The sequence below is a fragment of the Budorcas taxicolor genome, chromosome 1 (genome assembly GCF_023091745.1).
Source record: "Budorcas taxicolor isolate Tak-1 chromosome 1, Takin1.1, whole genome shotgun sequence".
In the NCBI taxonomy this organism is placed as follows: domain Eukaryota; kingdom Metazoa; phylum Chordata; class Mammalia; order Artiodactyla; family Bovidae; genus Budorcas; species Budorcas taxicolor.
Window position 1 is genome coordinate 164,072,669 of NC_068910.1, and position 18,313 is coordinate 164,090,981.

General features: G+C 37.7%; 1 protein-coding gene across 1 annotated transcript in view; it reads left to right on the forward strand.

The window, feature by feature from the left end:
* Positions 1-18,313, forward strand: part of WDR49 (WD repeat domain 49) — a gene marked incomplete at its 3' end in the record, with an annotated part of 163,306 nt that overhangs the window by 93,495 nt on the left and 51,498 nt on the right. Inside the window, exons 8-9 of the mRNA XM_052645401.1 lie at positions 11,138-11,302; positions 14,508-14,623. Coding sequence (XP_052501361.1) covers positions 11,138-11,302; positions 14,508-14,623 — 281 coding nt within the window. The remainder of the gene's footprint in view (positions 1-11,137; positions 11,303-14,507; positions 14,624-18,313) is intronic.

The window sequence follows — 18,313 nt, forward strand, 5'->3', positions numbered from 1 at the left end:
ATCTAGGTTATCAACTTTGTAAGCATAGAGTTGTTTAGCATACCTCTATAATCCCTTTAATGTGTATGGGGTCTTGGGTGATGTTCTGTCTTTGATTTCTGATGTTGGCAATGTGCATCTTTTGTCATTTTTTTTTACTTAGCCTGGATGGGATCATCAACTTTAAAATTTTTTTTCCTAAGAACAAGCTTTTGGCTTCATTAATTTTAATGATTTTTTATTTTTAATTTCATTGATTTCTATTCTAATTTTATTTTTTCTTTTCTCCTGCTTATTTATATTGTATTAACTCTTTTTTTTTCTACTCTTGTGAGGTTGAATTTTAGATGATTGATTTTAGATCTCTCTCCCCACCCTCCCCCCCCACCCCCCCCCGCAATATGTGTATGTAGTGCCATAATTTTTCTTCTAAGCACTGCTTTCTCTGACTGGGGCTTAAAAGAAAATCTCATAAATTTTGATAAGGTATATTTTCATTTTCATTTAGTTAAAAATATTTTAAAATTTCTATTGATGTTCCTTCTTGATCCATGCTTTATTTGAAAGGTGTTGTTTAGTCTCCAAGTGTTTGGGGGTTTTCCAGTTATCTTTCTGTATACATTTTGAGTTTAATTTCATTGTGATCTGCAATCAGACTCTGTATGATTTTTATTCTTTTAAATTTGTTAAGGGGTATTTTATGACCCCAAATGTGTTTTATCTTGGTGAATTTTCCATGAGAGCTTGAGAAAAATGTGTGCTTTGCTGCTGTTGGGTGAGATAGTCCATAGATGTCAATTATATTCAGTTGATTGATGGTGGTGTTGAGTTCAAATGCATCTTGACTGGTTTTCTGCCTAGAATGGTTCTTTCCATTTCTGATAGAGGGGTGCTGAAGTCTCCTACTATAACAGTGGGTTCATGTATTTCTCCTTGTAATTCTACAAGTTTTGCCTCACATAGTTTGACAAAGGTTTCAGTTATATACACGTTGGTGATCATTATGTTTTCTTGGAAAATTAACCTGCTTTATTCTTAATAACTTTCCCTGCTTTGAAGCCTGAACATGAAGTGAAAGTGTCAGTCGTTCAATCATGTCCGTCTCTTTGACACCCCGTGAACTCTAACCCATCAGGCTTCTCTGTCCATGGTATTTCCCAGGCAAGAATACTGGAGCGGGTTGCTGTTTCCTCTTCCAGGGCATCTTTCCAACCCAAGACTGAATCCCAGTCCGTTGCACTGCAGGCAGATTCTTTACCATCTAAGCCACCAGGGAAGCCCACTTCAGAGCCTTCAGAGGACAAAGGCTCTGAAGTCTGGTTTTTCTGAAATTAATACAGCTACTTCTACTTTATTTTGCTTAATGTGAGTATGAGATACCTTTCTTTATCCTGATCTGTAACCTCAAAGTAATACTTGTAAACTTGTAGGAGCTCCCTATGACCAGCTCCTCAGAATTTTTGACTCTCAGACTTGTCCACTTTGAGCTTCCAGCAATCCATCAGTTACGGTTCTGATTTTTCTCTCTCAGCTCCGTTCCCCAGAGAGTTTTTGGTTCATGAGTTTCTGCTCTGGTAGGTTGTGATTTTCTCAATCTGCTTATTGGTCTCTCCAAATTGGAGAGCAATGATCTGCCCTGTGACCTCATTTCTTGGAGTGGTCTCAGAAGAGTTGTTGATTTTTCAGTTTGTCCAGCTTTTTACTCATTGTTAGGATGGAATGAAAACTTTCAAGCATGTGGCATCAGGACCTGCAAGTCCAGTGCAATCTCAACTATTTTTGGAAGTACCTCTTTTTCTCAGCAATTTTTCAGAAGGAGGGAGGTGGTGAGGTTTTAGAGTCAGAGTTTCCCAATGATTTCCACTGAGCAAGTAATTTAATTTCTTTAAGCAAACTTTTATTATCTATAAAATAAGAATTTATAATACCTCCCATGCAGATTTTCTTTAAAGGACAAAGTGTATTGTGTATAAAGATACACGGAACAAAGCAGGAGTAAAAGCTAAATAAAGACTAGCCAAAAAAGGGAAGTGATGCTTTTCTGACTTCATGCCCTAATCCCTGTGTGTGCCTGGTCGTTTGGGGAATATTTTGAACACCTGAATAATGAGCACAGATGGTCACACCCCGTGGCCTCTTTCCTGATTTACATTCCCTAAGCCTTGCTGGCCTCCTTGCTAGTCCTTGAACATGCTAAGGACACTCTGTCTCAGGGCCTTTGCATTGCTGTTTTCTTTGCCTGGAACTCTCTTCACCCAGCTATCTGTATGGCTCCCTCCTTCACCTTAGTCATATCTTTCTTCAAATAATTCCTCAGGGAAACCTGCCTGAGCCTCCAAGTTTGTATCCACTCCCAGTGATCTCTGCCTTCTTCTTGATTAGTTTTCTCCATAATGTTTTTCACTCTTAATTTTGTGTGTGTATGTGTGTGTGTGGGCACATGTGTGTGTATGTGTGCATGCCTTTTTTGTCTTTTAGTTGTATTGCTTCCAACCTTCCTCCACTAAATATAAGGGCAGGAATTTTTCACTGTTGAATCACCAGTGCCTAGATCTTGTGCCTTGCATACTGTTGTTATTGTTTAGTTACTAAGTTGCATCTGACTCTTTTGTGACCCGATAGACTGTAACCCATAGACAGAGGAGCCTGGCAGGCTACAGTCCATGGGGTCACAAGAGTAGGACACTACTTAGTGACTAAACCACCACCATCAGACAGGAATACTGGAGTGGGCTGCCATTTCCTTCTCCAGGAGATCTTCCCGACCCAGGGATCGAATCTGCATCTCCTGCATTGGCAGGAAGATTCTTTACCACGGAGCCACCAGAGAAACCCTTGCATATTGTAGGGGTTCAGTAAACTCAAGGAATGAATCTAAAAAGTCCAATTATAAATTCATCTAGAAAGAGGTGATATCTGACAAATAAGATTTATAAATGGAGAATGACGTCCTTAAAATATTTGCATTCTTTGTCTGTACCAGTCCTCTGAGATATTATTATTCTCTTCTCCTTACTATTTACTGAGTTGTAACTTCTAGAGATTTGATGCAAAATAGAAATAAAAGAGGTAACCTGCTTTATATTATGGGACTACAAACAGCACTGACTTAAAAAAAAATAAAATTATGAACAGCAGTTCAATCAAATGTCCTGATCCCTTGGTAGGCAAGCAACATCTGCTGCTGCAGTTCTGTAAGTTTTGATTCTTCTTGCCTAGACCTACAACTTGAGATGCATATAAAATATAATAGAAGTGCTTATTGTTGTTGAAATAGCAGGAAGACATTCAGGGGGCATGGATAGCACTTCCCATCTCTTACAATTGTCTGATTGACTGTGACAGCTTCGGATGAGAGAGACAAAAAGACCTATATATTCCTAAATAGCTATTAACTCAGGCACATAAGGTGGAGCATTTCTCCATTGGAATGATTTGCTCACAAGGTCCATTTGCCCTGAAGTGTAGTTATTAGGACCATGCTATTTTCTGCTCTGCAGATGCCAAAGCTCGGTCCTCAACAGTTAATGTCTCATCTGATGAGAAGCAGTCAGGAGTAAACTGAAAACTTAAAGGGACTTGGTATCATCAAAATGTGGCATGTAAATGTGATGCCAACACTTATTTCTGGGTTTTATCAGTGATAAAAACATTTTGCTATGAATACCGTCTTCACCGTCCGATAGTCAAACCTCTTTATCTGCCAAGTGTTGCGAAACACACTTCTCTCTCACTAGACTTTGAAGGTCTTGTCACTTGTCTTGTTATTCTCGTAGTCTGATATTGTCATAGTGAGAGTAGATTCTGGTTAATACTGGGGGTGTGTTTGTGACATAGCCAGTCCTTATATTTCAACACATGGTTTTCCTGAAGACTGTGCCTTAAGGCAGATTGCCATAGAATGAAATCTGACTGGCTGTACACTGTTGTCATTATTGATTTGGATTTCATGAGAAATTGTGAAATGAGTAGAGAAAGGTGCTGAAAAGTGATGAATGGTATTTTGGGGCTCAGCCGGTTAAGGCAGAGGAAGGGGGGTATAAAGCATCAAAAAGCGAAAGTTCCTAGCTCCTGATTGAACGTCTGCATTAGATAAAAGCGGTGGGTGGATGGTGAGATGCTTTGCAATGTGAATGAGGCCAGTCTTGAACAAGTCAGCACATCTTTCTTTGAACATAGTTTACTTTCTTTTTCTTTGTTTTTGTTTCTATCAAAGAATATTTTTTAGTGAATGCTTAGCATATAATAGATCAATGAATATTTTTGAAAAAATGGTTCCCAGGTGGCTCAGTGGTATAGTATCTGCCTATCAACAGGAGATGCAGGTTTCTATCCCTGGGTTGGGAAGATTCCCCTGAAGTAGGAAATGACAACCCACTCCAGTATTCTTGCCTGAGAAATCCAATGGAGAGTAGAACCTGGTGGGTTGCAGCCCATGGGGTCTCAAAAGAGTCAGATATGACTTAGTTACTAAACAACAACAAAAAATTCCATAACCTTTCTTCAAAGATCACTATCAGAAATTTCCCTTAGGGGACATCTGTATACCTAAGGCTGATTCATGTTGATATTTAACAGAAAATAACAAAATTCTATAAAGCAATTATCCATCAACTAAAAAATAAATAAATTAAGAAAAAGAATAAGGGCAATTAATTAAATTTTTTTTTCACTTGTTTGGAGTATTATGTTTTCATGACTTTGTCTTTAATGAATACAATCCAAAGTCTTAAGCAATTATGTGCAAAATCTTGTGTGATATAATTTTAAATTTCAAGCTTCATCTAAAAAGCTGGTTTCTAAAATGTAACTCTCTGCATTCATTCTCATAGCTGGAAGAAACCAAGTCATTAAATATTTTTATTGAATTGGTTTGGATATGAAAAGTGACATGAATTCAAATAAGAGGTCAGGTTATTAAGCTAAATAGAATAGTAATACTAGCTAACTTGTATGAAGTATTTATTGTATGATATATACTGTGCTAAGTGCTTTACAAGTATTTGCTTACTTAAACCTCTTAAAAACGATTTGAGGGATAACTATGATTGTCTCCGGTTTATAGGTGAGGAAACTGAAGCTTATAGAGATTAAGTAATGAATCCAAGTTTAGACACTGACTTTAAACTCAAACATACTGGCTCCAGGCCCAGTGCTTAACCACTGGCATATTGCACAAACCGAAGCAGACAGAAACCCAGTTACATGGAATGATAGCTAAAGTGTTGCATCATATTATTATGAAGATACAGGTCATTTGACCTACAATTACACTCTAGGCTATGTGGCAGTCTGGATGGGAAGGTAGTTTGGGGGAGAATGGATACATGTTTATGTATGATTGTGTCTCTTCAGTATTCACCTGAAATTGACACATGATTGCTAATCAGCTAAATACTCTGATACAAAATAAGGTAAAAAAAAAAAAAAGAGTTTGTATAAATTGGGTAAGTATGGATGTTCTGTTCAGTTCAGTTCAGTTCAGTCGCTAGGTCGTGTCTGACTCTGCGACCCCATGAATCGCAGCACACCAAGCCTCCCTGTCCATCTCCAACTCCCGGAGTTCACTCAAACTCATGTGCATTGAGTTGGTGATGCTATCCAGCCATCTCATCCTCTGTCATCCCCTTCTCCTCCTGCCCCCAATCCCTCCCAGCATCAGAGTCTTTTCCAATGAGTCAACTCTTCGCATGAGGTGGCCAAACTATTGGAGTTTCAGCGTTAGCGTCAGTTCCTCCAATTAACACCCAGGGCTGATCTCCTTTAGAATGGACTGGATGGATCTCCTTGCAGTCCAGGGGACTCTCAAGAGTCTTCTCCAACACCACAGTTCAAAAGCATCAATTTTTCGGCACTCAAGTTTCTTCACAGTCCAACTCTCACATCCATACATGACTACAGGAAAAACCATAGCCTTGACTAGATGGACCTTTGTTGGCAAAGTATTTTCTCTGCTTTTCAATATGCTATCTAGGTTGGTCATAACTTTCCTCCCAAGGAGTAAGTGTCTTTTAATTTCATGGCTGCTATCACTCTGCAGTGATTTTGGAGCCCCCAAAAATAAAGTCTGACACTGTTTCCACTGTTTTCCCATCTATTTGCCATCAAGTGATGGGACCTGCCATGATCTTCGTTTTCTGATGTTGAACTTTAAGCCAACTTTTTCACTCTCCACTTTCACTTTCATCAAGAGTCTTTTTAGTTCCTCTTCACTTTCTGCCATAAGGGTGGTGTCATCTGCGTATCTGAGGTTATTGATATTTCTCCCGGCAATCTTGATTCCAGCTTGTGCTTCTTCCAGCCCAGTGTTTCTCACGATGTACTCTGCATATAAGCTAAATAAGCAGGGTAACAATATACAGCCTTGGCATTCCCCTTTTCCTATTTGGAACCAGTCTGTTGTTCCATGTCCAGTTCGAACTGTTGCTTCCTGACCTGCATACAGATTTCTTAAGAGGCAGGTCAGGTGGTCTGGTATTCCCATCTCTTTCAGAATTTTCCACAGTTTATTGTGATCCACACAGTCAAAGTCTTTGCCACAGTCAATAAAGCAGAAATAGATGTTTTTCTGGAACTCTCTTGCTGTTTTGATCATCCAGCAGATGTTGGCAATTTGATCTCTGGTTCCTCTGCCTTTTCTAAAACCAGCTTGAACAGCTGGAAGTTCACAGTTCAAGTATTGCTGAAGCCTGGCTTGAGCATTACTTTACTAGCGTGTGAGATGAGTGCAATTGTGTGGTAGTTTGAGCATTCTTTGGCATTGCCTTTCTTTGGGATTGGAATGAAAACTTTTTCCAGTCTTGTGGCCACTGCTGAGTTTTCCAAATTTGCTGGCATATTGAGTGCATCACTTTCACAGCATCATCTTTCAGGATTTGAAATAGCTCAACTGGAATTCCATCACCTCCACTAGCTTTGTTTGTAGTGATGCTTTCTAAGGCCCACTTGACTTCACATTCCAGGATATCTGGCTCTAGGTAAGTGATCACACCATCCTGATTACGTGGGTTATGAAGCTCTTTTTTGTACAGTTCTTCTGTGTATTCTTGCCACCTCTTGTTATCTTCTGCTTCTGTTAAGTCCATACCATTTCTGTCCTTTATCAAGCCCATCTTTGCATAAAATGTTCCCTTGGTATTTCTAATTTTCTTGAAGAGATCTCTAGTCTTTCCCATTCTGTTGTTTTCCTCTATTTCTTTGCATTGATTGCTGAGGAAGGCTTTCTTATCTCTCTTTGCTGTTCTTTGGAACTCTGCATTCAGATGCTTATATCTTTCCTTTTCTCCTTTGCTTTTTGCCTCTCTTCTTTTCACAGCAATTTGTAAGGCCTCCTCAGAGAGCCATTTTGCTTTTTTGCATTTCTTTTCCATTGGGATGGTCTTGATCCCTGTCTCCTGTACAATGTCATGGACCTCCATACATAGTTCATCAGCCACTCTGTCTATCAGATCTAGTCCCTTAAATATATTTCTCATTTCCACTATATAATCATAAGAGATTTGATTTAGGTCATACCTGAATGGTCTAGTGGTTTTTCCTACTTTCTTCAATTTAAGTCTGAATTTTGCAATAAGGATTTCATGATCTGAGCCATAGTCAGCTCCCAGTCTTATTTTTGTTGATTGTATAGAGCTTCTCCATCTTTGGCTGCAAAGAATATAATCAATCTGATTTTGGTGTTGACCATCTGGTGATGTCCATGTGTAGAGTCTTCTCCTGTGTTGTTGTGCTGACAGACTGTGATCCACTGGAGAGGGAATGGCAAATCACTTCAGTATTCTTGCCTTGAGAACCCCATGAACAGTATGAAAAGGCAAAATGATAGGATACTCAAAGAGGAACTCTCTGGGTCAGTAGCTGCCCAATATGCTACAGGAGATCAGTGGAGACATAACTCCAGAAAGAATGAAGGGATGAAGCCAAAGCAAAAACAATACCCAGTTGTGGATGTGACTGGTGATAGAAGCAAGGTCTGATGCTGTAAAGAGCAATATTGCACAGGAACCTGGAATGACAGGCCCAGGAATCAAGGCAAATTGGAAGTGGTCAAACAAGAGATGGCAAGAGCAAACATTCTACATTCAACTTTCTAGGAATCAGCAAATTAAAATGGACTGGAATGGGAGGATTTAACTCAGATGATCATTATATCTACCACTGTGGGCAGGAATCCCTCAGAAGAAATGGAGTAGCCATCATGGTCAACAAAAGAGTCCAAAATGCAGTACTTGGATGCAATCTCAAAAATGACAGAATCATCTCTGCTCATTTCCAAAGCAAACCATTCAATATTGCAGTAATCGAAGCCTATGTCCCAACCAGTAATGTTGAAGAAGCTGAACGGTTCTATGAAGACCTACAAGACCTTTTAGAATTAACACTCAAAAAAGATATTCTTTTCATTATAGGGGACTGGAATGCAAAAGTAGGAAGTCAAGAAATACCTGGAGTAACAGGCAAATTTGGCCTTGGAACATGGAATGAAGTAGGGCAAAGGCTAATATAGTTTTGCCAAGAGAATGCACTGGTCATTGCAAACACCCTCTTCCAACAACACAAGAATATGGATGTTAGAGATATTGATATAGGTATAGATATGTGTTTGTGTGTAGAGATAAATAAAATTCAAGTCTATTCAGGAAAAAAAAAGAGGGTCTCCATTCATTCAGTCTAACATCTGCTCAGCCTGAAGTGGAACCACCTGTTAGTTTATTAAATTGTAGAATTAATTCATGTGGAAATAAGAGAGGAGGGGGAAAGGAGGCTTTAATTCATACCAAAGGGAGGAATGAATATATATATATATAAAGAAATTATGCTATAGTTTAATAATGGTAATTAAACACTGAAGCTACTTTTGGTTCACTGAGAGAAAATGTGTAGCATAGATATAGTTTTACATCATTTAAGAAATTTTCTGATTGAGAGCTGCAATATCAGGGGGAAAAAGGGCTACAACAGCTCCCATGCAAATAATCAGTTCTTTGTTGAGGCATAAAGATTGTTAAATGGTGGCCCTTTCATTCAATCCCGCTTCTTTTTTTGCTTCTGGGAACTACTGCCTTAGGTGAGCATCTCTACCTGGAGTATAACATCAGCCTCTGAATGGTCTTCTCACAACCTGTTTGTTTTCTACACTGTTGCCAGAGGTATCTTCACAAACTAACTAATAAAAAATGCACTTCTTCTCTCCTCCTTATTAGAACAAAGAAATCATTCTTAATTTTGTTTTGAGTCATACATGCCACTGATAACCAATGAGAGATATGAACCCTTTCCCAGTTAACAACAACAAAAACTTTATACACGCTATTATTCTCTGACATTGCTCACTAAAGAGTTCAAACATCTGTTGCTAGTGTGCATCCTCACCTGATAATCCATCATTTATCTTATTGTCTGCATTCTGGCTTCATGACACTTCTTACTGTTTCTCATGCTTGAAAGAGACTCCAAGTTCTCTCTTCTAAGCATTTTAACTATCTAGGGTACAATGATGAAATAGAGGAAGGCTTTTGATGTGTTTGTCATAGAAGGTCTAAGATTCAAACCTTGTTATAAGCTTGGGAATGGTACTTAGCTGATTAGAATCTCTATTTTATCATGGTAGAAAGAGAGTGATAACATAATTTTGCAGGGTTTGTATAAAGGTCCAGTGAGACAATGAATGTAAAGGGCTTGGCACTCACTGTCCCTACCTACAATCCCCGATTGAGCCTCCTTACATTTTATTCCCATCCCCCACTCCAGTGAATGGATTTGGGGTTTTACTCTTTGTGTCCCCAGATCACGGAGTGCTGATACCTCTGTACTTGTAAGATTTGGGGGCATTTATTTATTTCTTGTCTGTTTCTCTCTCTAGCCCAGTAGCACTTGACCCAGGCTGCATACTTAAGTAACCTATATAAATTCCACTGCTGGTCCAGTTAGTCCAATTGGTCCAATTCCAACTCTGGTCTGGTCTGAAATTGTGATTTTTAAAGTGATTCTAGTGTACAAGCCTAGGCTACAGGCCCCTTGAGAGCAGAGATTCATCAGTGAAGCTCCACTGTCCACATGGAGCTGGTGCCCAGTGGATGTTCAATGAATGCCTGTAGGGTGAATGAATGAATGAATGAATGAGTGAATGGGTGAATGCATGCATAACAGCCAGTTTTCTAGATGTTCTGAAAATGCATTTGATAAATTTTAACCCATTTAATTCTGAAAATGTGACACTCTAGTTTAACAAATTCCTGAGAAGTTTATATTTATACATTGTCAATCAATATGTAAGTGGATAAAGTTATGCTTTAAATTTTAAAAAAATCTAGATATTGCTTCAGGCAATTTTCTACCTGCATATTTCTATGTTTAGTGGTGTTTTGTTTTTTCTTTCATTCCTTTGCATCCCTATGTCACATAAACAAAGTAATTTTAACCTATAAATCTCTTAAAGGGCATCTAACTACCTAGAGCTTAAATAAGCAGTCTACTTGACACTGTTAAGTTTCCTACTGTGGGACTATTACATGTAATCCTATCCTTGCATTTGTTTTCTTGCCTTCTTCTTGGAGTGTATATGCAGATTTATATTCAGCCTTCCTGGATTCTTTGTTTTTAAGGACCCATCGATAATTATGTTGATTGTGAAAATACATGCAGTACCTTGAGGGAAGGAACTAATGGCGTTAGAAGCAGTCCTTCTAGCAATCAGCTGATGTGAACTTTTCCCCATAATGGCTGGTGGTGCTTTCTCTTCTGAATGCTAAATGAAAGCTGATATGTAATAAAAGGTTTATTTTCATAGAGTGAATAGTGTCAGAGCATCATGACTGATAAAATCAACTTTCTCATCGAAATGTAAAAGATTTATATAAGTTTATTTTCAGTAGTATTCGATTTCAGGATAGTCTCTAGACACTAAGCTGAACAGTGGGTAAGGGAAGAAGATTCCTATCTTTTCTGATAAAGAGAATCATGACTTCATTACCTCAGTTCTGGCCTAGAAATTGAAACGTTATCAGCTTAACAAAAGAAAGCAAATACATTACAAAAATGTCTCTAACTGTTGGTGGAACTCACTAGCGGAAATGCACAGGCTGGATATTTTGATTGAAATAAAAACGGTGAATTCTGGGACTATATTTAATTTCTCTACAATGTTATTTTCTCATAGGTAATCAGCTCTGATGTGGGGTCGACGGTTTCCTTCTGGATGATAGACACTGGGCAGAAAATCAAACAGTTTACCGGTTGCCATGGCAACGCAGAAATCAGCACGATGGCCCTAGATGCAAATGAGACGCGGCTTTTGACTGGCAGCACAGATGGGACCGTAAAGGTGCGAACACAGTGACGCTTCTTTATCCAGATAGGAGGGGGCTAAAACATTGTGTGAGGAGACACAGCTTTGGCTATATCTGTGTTGGTAATTTTGGTCTTGGAAGAAAAGAGATGAGACAAGGAAGAGCTAAATAACTCAAACCATCTAATAACAAAGCTGTTAGGAAAATAAACCTCTGTGGAAAAATGAATAAATGATTTTTCTGAATAAATTATTTAGAATCAAAGCATGGCTTGTCTTACTCATTTCAGAAAGCCTTTTCCAGTGTTCTGGATAGAGGACCACTTTGGGGAATAAGAGGCCTGAATACTCTTCGTGTGCTTTAGCTAATGTCTTTGGTTTCATTTTTCTCAGTTTATAAACTGAGAAATCAGGGCAAGTACATAAACTTTTAAAACGACATGAATGCAAGTTTTTCAGAAAATGAATATCTTAAAATCAACCTATTTTGTAAATTGTATTTTTATGTGAAGGTAAGTATCAATAAGATAGTAAAGAAGGATAGTAGGAAGAACAATCATAATCTTATTTATTATCCATCCTAAACTAACATTATTTTATCCTCTCAGTTATCAAATTATTATTAATTTCTTCTGGGAGGAAAATGCTATATTATTTTGCAGAAATCATCAACATTTCAGGTAAAGCTAGATTCTTACAATCTAAAATCATGCCCACTCTCTGCTCGCCTCAGCACTGAAAGTGATGACAGTATCGGATTGAGATAACTTGTGACACTTTGAGACAACAGAAGACAGTTTCCTGAATAAGCTTTGAATTGTTCTTCAGTTTCTGTCATAAGTGGGATCAGAAGGCTATTAATTAGAGGTACCTCCTGTGTTAGGGTGTATGACGCATTCAGGTAGACTACTGGGGATGGTGTGGAAAGATACCTAGATATGTAGGTAGGTAGTGAGTGATAGTCGCTCAGTCGTGTCTGACTCTGCGACTCCATGGACTGTAGCCTGCCAGGCTCCTCTGTCCATGGAATTCTCCAGGCAAGAATACTGGAGTGAGTTGCCATTGTAGGTGGAACATTGTGGAATTTGGGGGCAAGTATTTAGGAGAATTCTAGCCTGCATCGGTCACTGTGAAGCATGCTGCAGTGAGCATCTCTGGAAATTAGCAGACTGTGACCTCTGGGAAGGATAATGGCTTGAGGTATGGACTTGGAGCATGGGTTTAAGTCAAATAACATCTTCATGGGAGAAAATGGTTAAATGTGTGAAGATAATGGGATAATTCTAATCCCAATAGTCAGGTGGAACAAAATAGAAGTAAATGGAACTGGGGTATTAGACAGTGACTTAGGCAAAAAAAAAAAAAAAAAAAAATCAAAAAAGTGAGTATCCCACATACCAGTCCTTGGATATAAGGCTGGACTGAAAAAAGAAGGCAACGGATTAGATTGTTTTTGTCCCTATGTTGCAAAGTAACTAGTCGTAGAGTCCAGGGTAGGGCAGACTTGTAGATGGTTGCAAAACTGGTCCTAGTTAAGGGGCTTGATAGGATCTGGGGACAGTCAAATCTTTATACTACTTTTCTGTGAGTATTATTTTAGGTGGGCTTTATAAGAGCCCTGTTTAGAGGAAAACAAGGTGATGTGGGTGAAGAGCATGTACACTCCTCAATGTCTCAGCTTGAGTCCTGACATCTTATAAGCTAATGTGAATTTAGTTTTACAATCACAGGTTTTGAAGGTACATTTATCTTTATCACAATAGCACAATAGAATTCTGAAATCTGGCAACTTCTGTGTAGGATGCATAAATCAAGGTTGGGCTGCACAGGCCATATTCTAAAAAGAAAAAAGAATGAATGATATTTTTCCAATCACATTTATAATTTAGAATCCCAAATCCAGTACTTATGCAATCAAAGATTTAAAAGTATTGCCCTATTTATCATGGTTTTCAAGTTTCTGTTTTTAAATTAATTGTTTTGAATAATATATGCACACAATAAAATTTTAAGCCTAAAAGGTATATACAGTGAAAAGAAAGTGTCTTTCTCACCCCTGTTCCCTTCTCCTCGCTTGTGGCTACCAGTAGTACTAGTTTCTTGCATATCTTTCTAGACTGTGAGCATTAGACTGATTTATATGAAGGCAAACAACAACAAGAATAATATTAGTTACATTTTATTGCATATTACTATGAATCATGCACTGTCCTAAGCACTTTACACACACACACACACACATACACACACCTCTATATGCTGGGTACTATTATTATACCAGTTGGGGAAACTGAAACCTAAGGAAATAAACAACTTGCTGAAGGTCCTATGGCTGATTGGCTTTGGACAAAGTTTGGACAATTGGAAATGACCCATTCTTTGTAATAGTTGCATTATATGCTACTGTGGAGATATTTCATATTTGGATGTTCAATTCCTTGTTAATGAGCAATTAAGTTGATTCAAATTTTTAGCTGTTATGAACAATGCTTCCAGAAAATCCTTTAAAATACATAATTTCACATATGAGTATCTCTGAGTAATGATTTTCTACAAGTTGAAATTTTGAGCCAAAATGTATATGGATTTTCATCTCGATAGAATGTGCCAACTGCCCTTTGCTGATGTACCAACAATGTTTCTAGCAGGGCTTAGTTTTAACAGCTAATTACTTTCTCTCTTAAAGTGAACCGATTGGTCAACATCCTTATCCCACTGCCTGAGCAGGTAAACTAGAACTGTTTGTGCTTCTGTGGATGTGGGTCAGGTACCCACTGTCAACAGGAGGTTTTATTGGCAGAAGATAGGAAACCTAGGACATGATGACTGTGTTTCAAGCTCTGTATTATATGTTTACAATTCCAAGCATCCCTAAAATAAAGGGATAAATGAGGAAATCAAAGTTTAGAAAGATACTTGGAGAAAGAAACAGGATTTTGACAGACTCCAAAATGAGGCTTTTCATGTTTTTATACTGCCTCCCCCTTAAAAATATACACTGATGTATTGCCTTTGAATCAACTATTATCAGAGTAGACTGATAACGTTACAAATAGAGTAATAAACATATGAGATAAATTTAAGTGGTGAGAAGGCTTTAATTATTATGTGTCTAAAGTGAATCAAGTGCAGAACATAAACAAAAAAGTGTAAAATAATCCTGTTACATCTTGTTGCTGTACTCACTGAGAAGACATTTTCTTTTCTTATCTCAAAGCTGATTTTAACTTCTCTTTTAAAGGTCTGGGACCTCAATGGCTGTTGTCACCACACACTCAATGTTGGGCAAGCAGGAGCTGTGGATATTTCACACATCCTGGTTCTTAAGAAGACAATCCTAGTTACAGGCTGGGACAGGTATGATAGACTTCATGCAAAACTGTAGGAAGGTAAAAGGAGAGGGTTTTATAAATCCCCTGAAAAAGGGAACGGCTACCCACTCCAGTATTCTTGCCTCGGAAATCCCATGGACAGAAAAGTCTGGTGAGCTACAACCCATGGGGTTGCAAGAGTCAGACACGATTTAGAGACTAAACCATCACCACCGCCACCACCACAAAAGAAAAAAGAATCCAGAAATCCTGTTTTCTGAATCTTCGACTGATTTAATCCTAATTCTGAGTCTTTAACTTGCTGGTGACCTTGATGAGTGAAACTGTTTGGAACTGGCTGGATGCTCAGTGAATAAAATATTTTAAGATCATATAGCTTGAGAGGCTTTGAGAAGTGTTAACAGTGCTTTCTCCTGGCTTTAAGAACCTGTCTTTTTCTTTAACCATTTCAGATAGAAAGATAATACCACTTCCTGAGTGTTAAATCTGAAACTTTCCCAGATTTTATAGTCAATAAATTCTTAATGTATAAATGTCATTCCTTCAACTGTAAAAGGAACTATTTCTTCTTCTCAGCTTCAGTTTCAGTTGCAGCACAAGAGGGGAGCAGCCTGCTGAAATCTGTGTTAGCACCTCCGTCACTTCAGAGTAGAGAAGGGCCATTCACATTTCACTTACTGTATTCAAAGAGCAGTTTTTCCATTTCATTATAAAGAAAATTACTTTGTTTTCCTCTTTTCCTGAGAGAACTAACGGATCATAAACAGGGCCTTTTCTATGGTGTTGTATAAGCCCTAAGAAAATTGAAGTGTGATATGTTTCAAAAATACATTGTCCATAAATTCAACAGTTCAAGAAATATCACTCTAATAGGTAATTTGCCCAAGATTATTCACTATAGAAATATGATTGTAATGGTTTGAAGCTAGGATTAAATCAAATTTTATACCTAGAAAATAAGTAATATTTATTTGGGGATTTTTATCAAACATAGGGAAGGGTTGCGTCTAACGCAAATGTGAACATACTAGACTAGACTAGAGAATACAGTGGCACACAGAGCTTAGTTTTCAGAGGTAGTTTGACTATAAGGAAAGAAATTATAGCTCAGATTGTTCTACTTGCTATTAAGAACTAATTTAATCATCCTCACCTTTGAAAGAAAACTTCTTCATATCCATGGGAGCAATCATGATCCATCAATGACTCATAACTGCTCTGGTAGACTATGGCCTAATGCTCTCTGTAATTAGGCTATGGCAATGAATAAGTGGAATTATCTAGTATCATGGCAGAGTAGATGTGTAGTATACAGCCAATTCACTTTAATTTTGCACATATCAAAAAGAGATTTAAAAATTAATGTGTTGGCCAAAACTTTGGAGACACCATTTTTTTAATCATATTTTTTAGACATCCATGGTTAGAAATTAGCATCAAATGTAAGGCTTTTGAAAAAAATTGGTCACAGGGTTACATTTCTAAAGATTAGATATATAGAGTAATCTAAAAGTGATTTAAAAAGAACACCCAATGATCTGATCTGTATTGCAGGTGATCACTTTCTGTAACCCTGGGGAGGAATTTTGGGGGAGATTGAAATGAGTGGAGGAAAACATCACTCTTCTCATTTTTCTCCATCTTTTCCACCTTCCATAAGGTTGTCAGGACTTGGATCCTGTAGTTGGAATTGAAAGTTGAATGACTATGTTCCCAGTTATATTGTTTTACTTTCATATTGATGAATTTGAAAATGATATTTTTATATTTTCTAAGCAAGATGTCTTACATTAGGATGGATTTTGCAAGATCTTTGCAGGGAGGTTTTTTTTTTTTTTTTTTTTAACCAAGAAGCATTTAACAAAAGAGGCAAGAAAACAGATAAGTTGTTTGGTATGTCTTGGGGAGGATAGTCCATTAAGCCAACTCCCTAATAATTTAGTGACTTGAGAAGAAATAAGTGGGAGTTTGAGAGTCTTTATTAAGCTTTCTTTAAAATTCAGAGGAGGCTCTTAAATTATACTGTAACTTTAACTTTAGGCTTTATTTAAATAAAGAAATTGGTCTGATAATTCTGTCCAAGATGGAATAGAAATTACGTTTATTGAATTCGGCACATAAATATGCCATCAATTTATTTTATTCATAGAGCTTTGTAGTATTATGCACTTTACATACATTATCCAACTTAATCCTTAGTTTCATCTTGGAAGGGAGGCAATATTTTGTAGATATGTCTAATCTCTGTCTTCAGCTCTTATCTTTCTAAGCGCACTCATTTGTTTGCTTGCTGGATGTATCTGACTGTGATCCCAAATTCTTCACATTCTAAACTGAGTGTATCATGCATGAAAGTGAAAGTGATAGTCATTCAGTCATGTCCAATTCTGTACGACCCCATGGGCTGTCGCTTACCAGGCTCTTCTGTCCATGGAATTCTCCAGGCAAGAATACTAGAGTGGGCAGCCATTCCCTTCTCCAGAAGATCTTCCTGACCTGGGGATCGAACCCAGGGCTCCTGCATTGCCGGCAGTTTGTGTATAGTCTGAGCCAACAGGGAAGCCCATTTTACTCATTTCCTTTCCCTAAACCTACTTTTCTCTTAGATTCAGAGCTTCAGTTAATAGCTAGACATCCTAGTCATCCACCTGGTCATCCTTCATATCCAACTTCACAGTCAAGTAGTCACTAAGCCTTATCTCTTTTCAAGTCCAGATATTGTTTTCAAATCTATTCCCAAAGCTACTAGACTGTATACTCCAGAGCATCATTTCTACGTACACGAAGGTCACGGCCTTCTCACTTGTCCTTTTCTCTAGTAAATGTCTCTCTTTTACCTCTTAAATAGATTTGCTCATTTAAATGATTTCTACAGTGATTTCTTTCTAGAATACCATTTATCTTTGTCACTTCATTGGTTCAATGATTTTTAAAATGTCTACAACAAAAAAACCAAAGCTCCCTGTGTCCCAGACCTATTCTGAGCTTCATTTGTACACTCCATTCTTGTGTAAATTCTAAACTCAAATAGAAACCTGCTGTCAGAGTGTTCCTATATAAGCCGTACCATTTCACACTGCCGTTCTCTCCCCTTATCTAGAAATCTCTCCCCAAATATTTTTCATGTAGTTAATGTTTATTCTTATTTGAAGTCTCGTTCATATATCTTTTCTACCAGAACCTTTTCCTTTCCTCCTATGGTGGAAATACGCCCCCATTTGTCTTTGTGCTTTCTAATTTCCTGGACTTTATTTAACCTAGGAATATAACTATTGAACATTAATATGTATGTATATCTAATATATGCTTATTAGATGTTATATGATACTTGTTGAATGACTTAATTAACATTTATTGAATAGATAGGAAATCTGAAGATTAAAGAGATTAATTACCCATGGTCACACTCCAAATAAGAGGAAAACAGAATTGATATTCAAATCTGTTCTTTCATTACAATAAGCCAGAAAGCCAAGTATTACCAATTCTCTTTCACGAAGGAGGAGGCGAGGCTTGATGAGTAACCTGACCAAACCTAGTAGGCAGCTGAGTTAAAAGTCTATGCCAAAGTGCATGCCTTTTCTACCATTCCTGAATTACTGATGGAGTCACTAAATCATGGGAGATCAATTGCATTCTTTTAAAGAAATAATTTGCCTAAGTTGATCAAGTCAATCAAAGCTAATGAATCAGTTTTGCGTATTTGAAGGGAAAA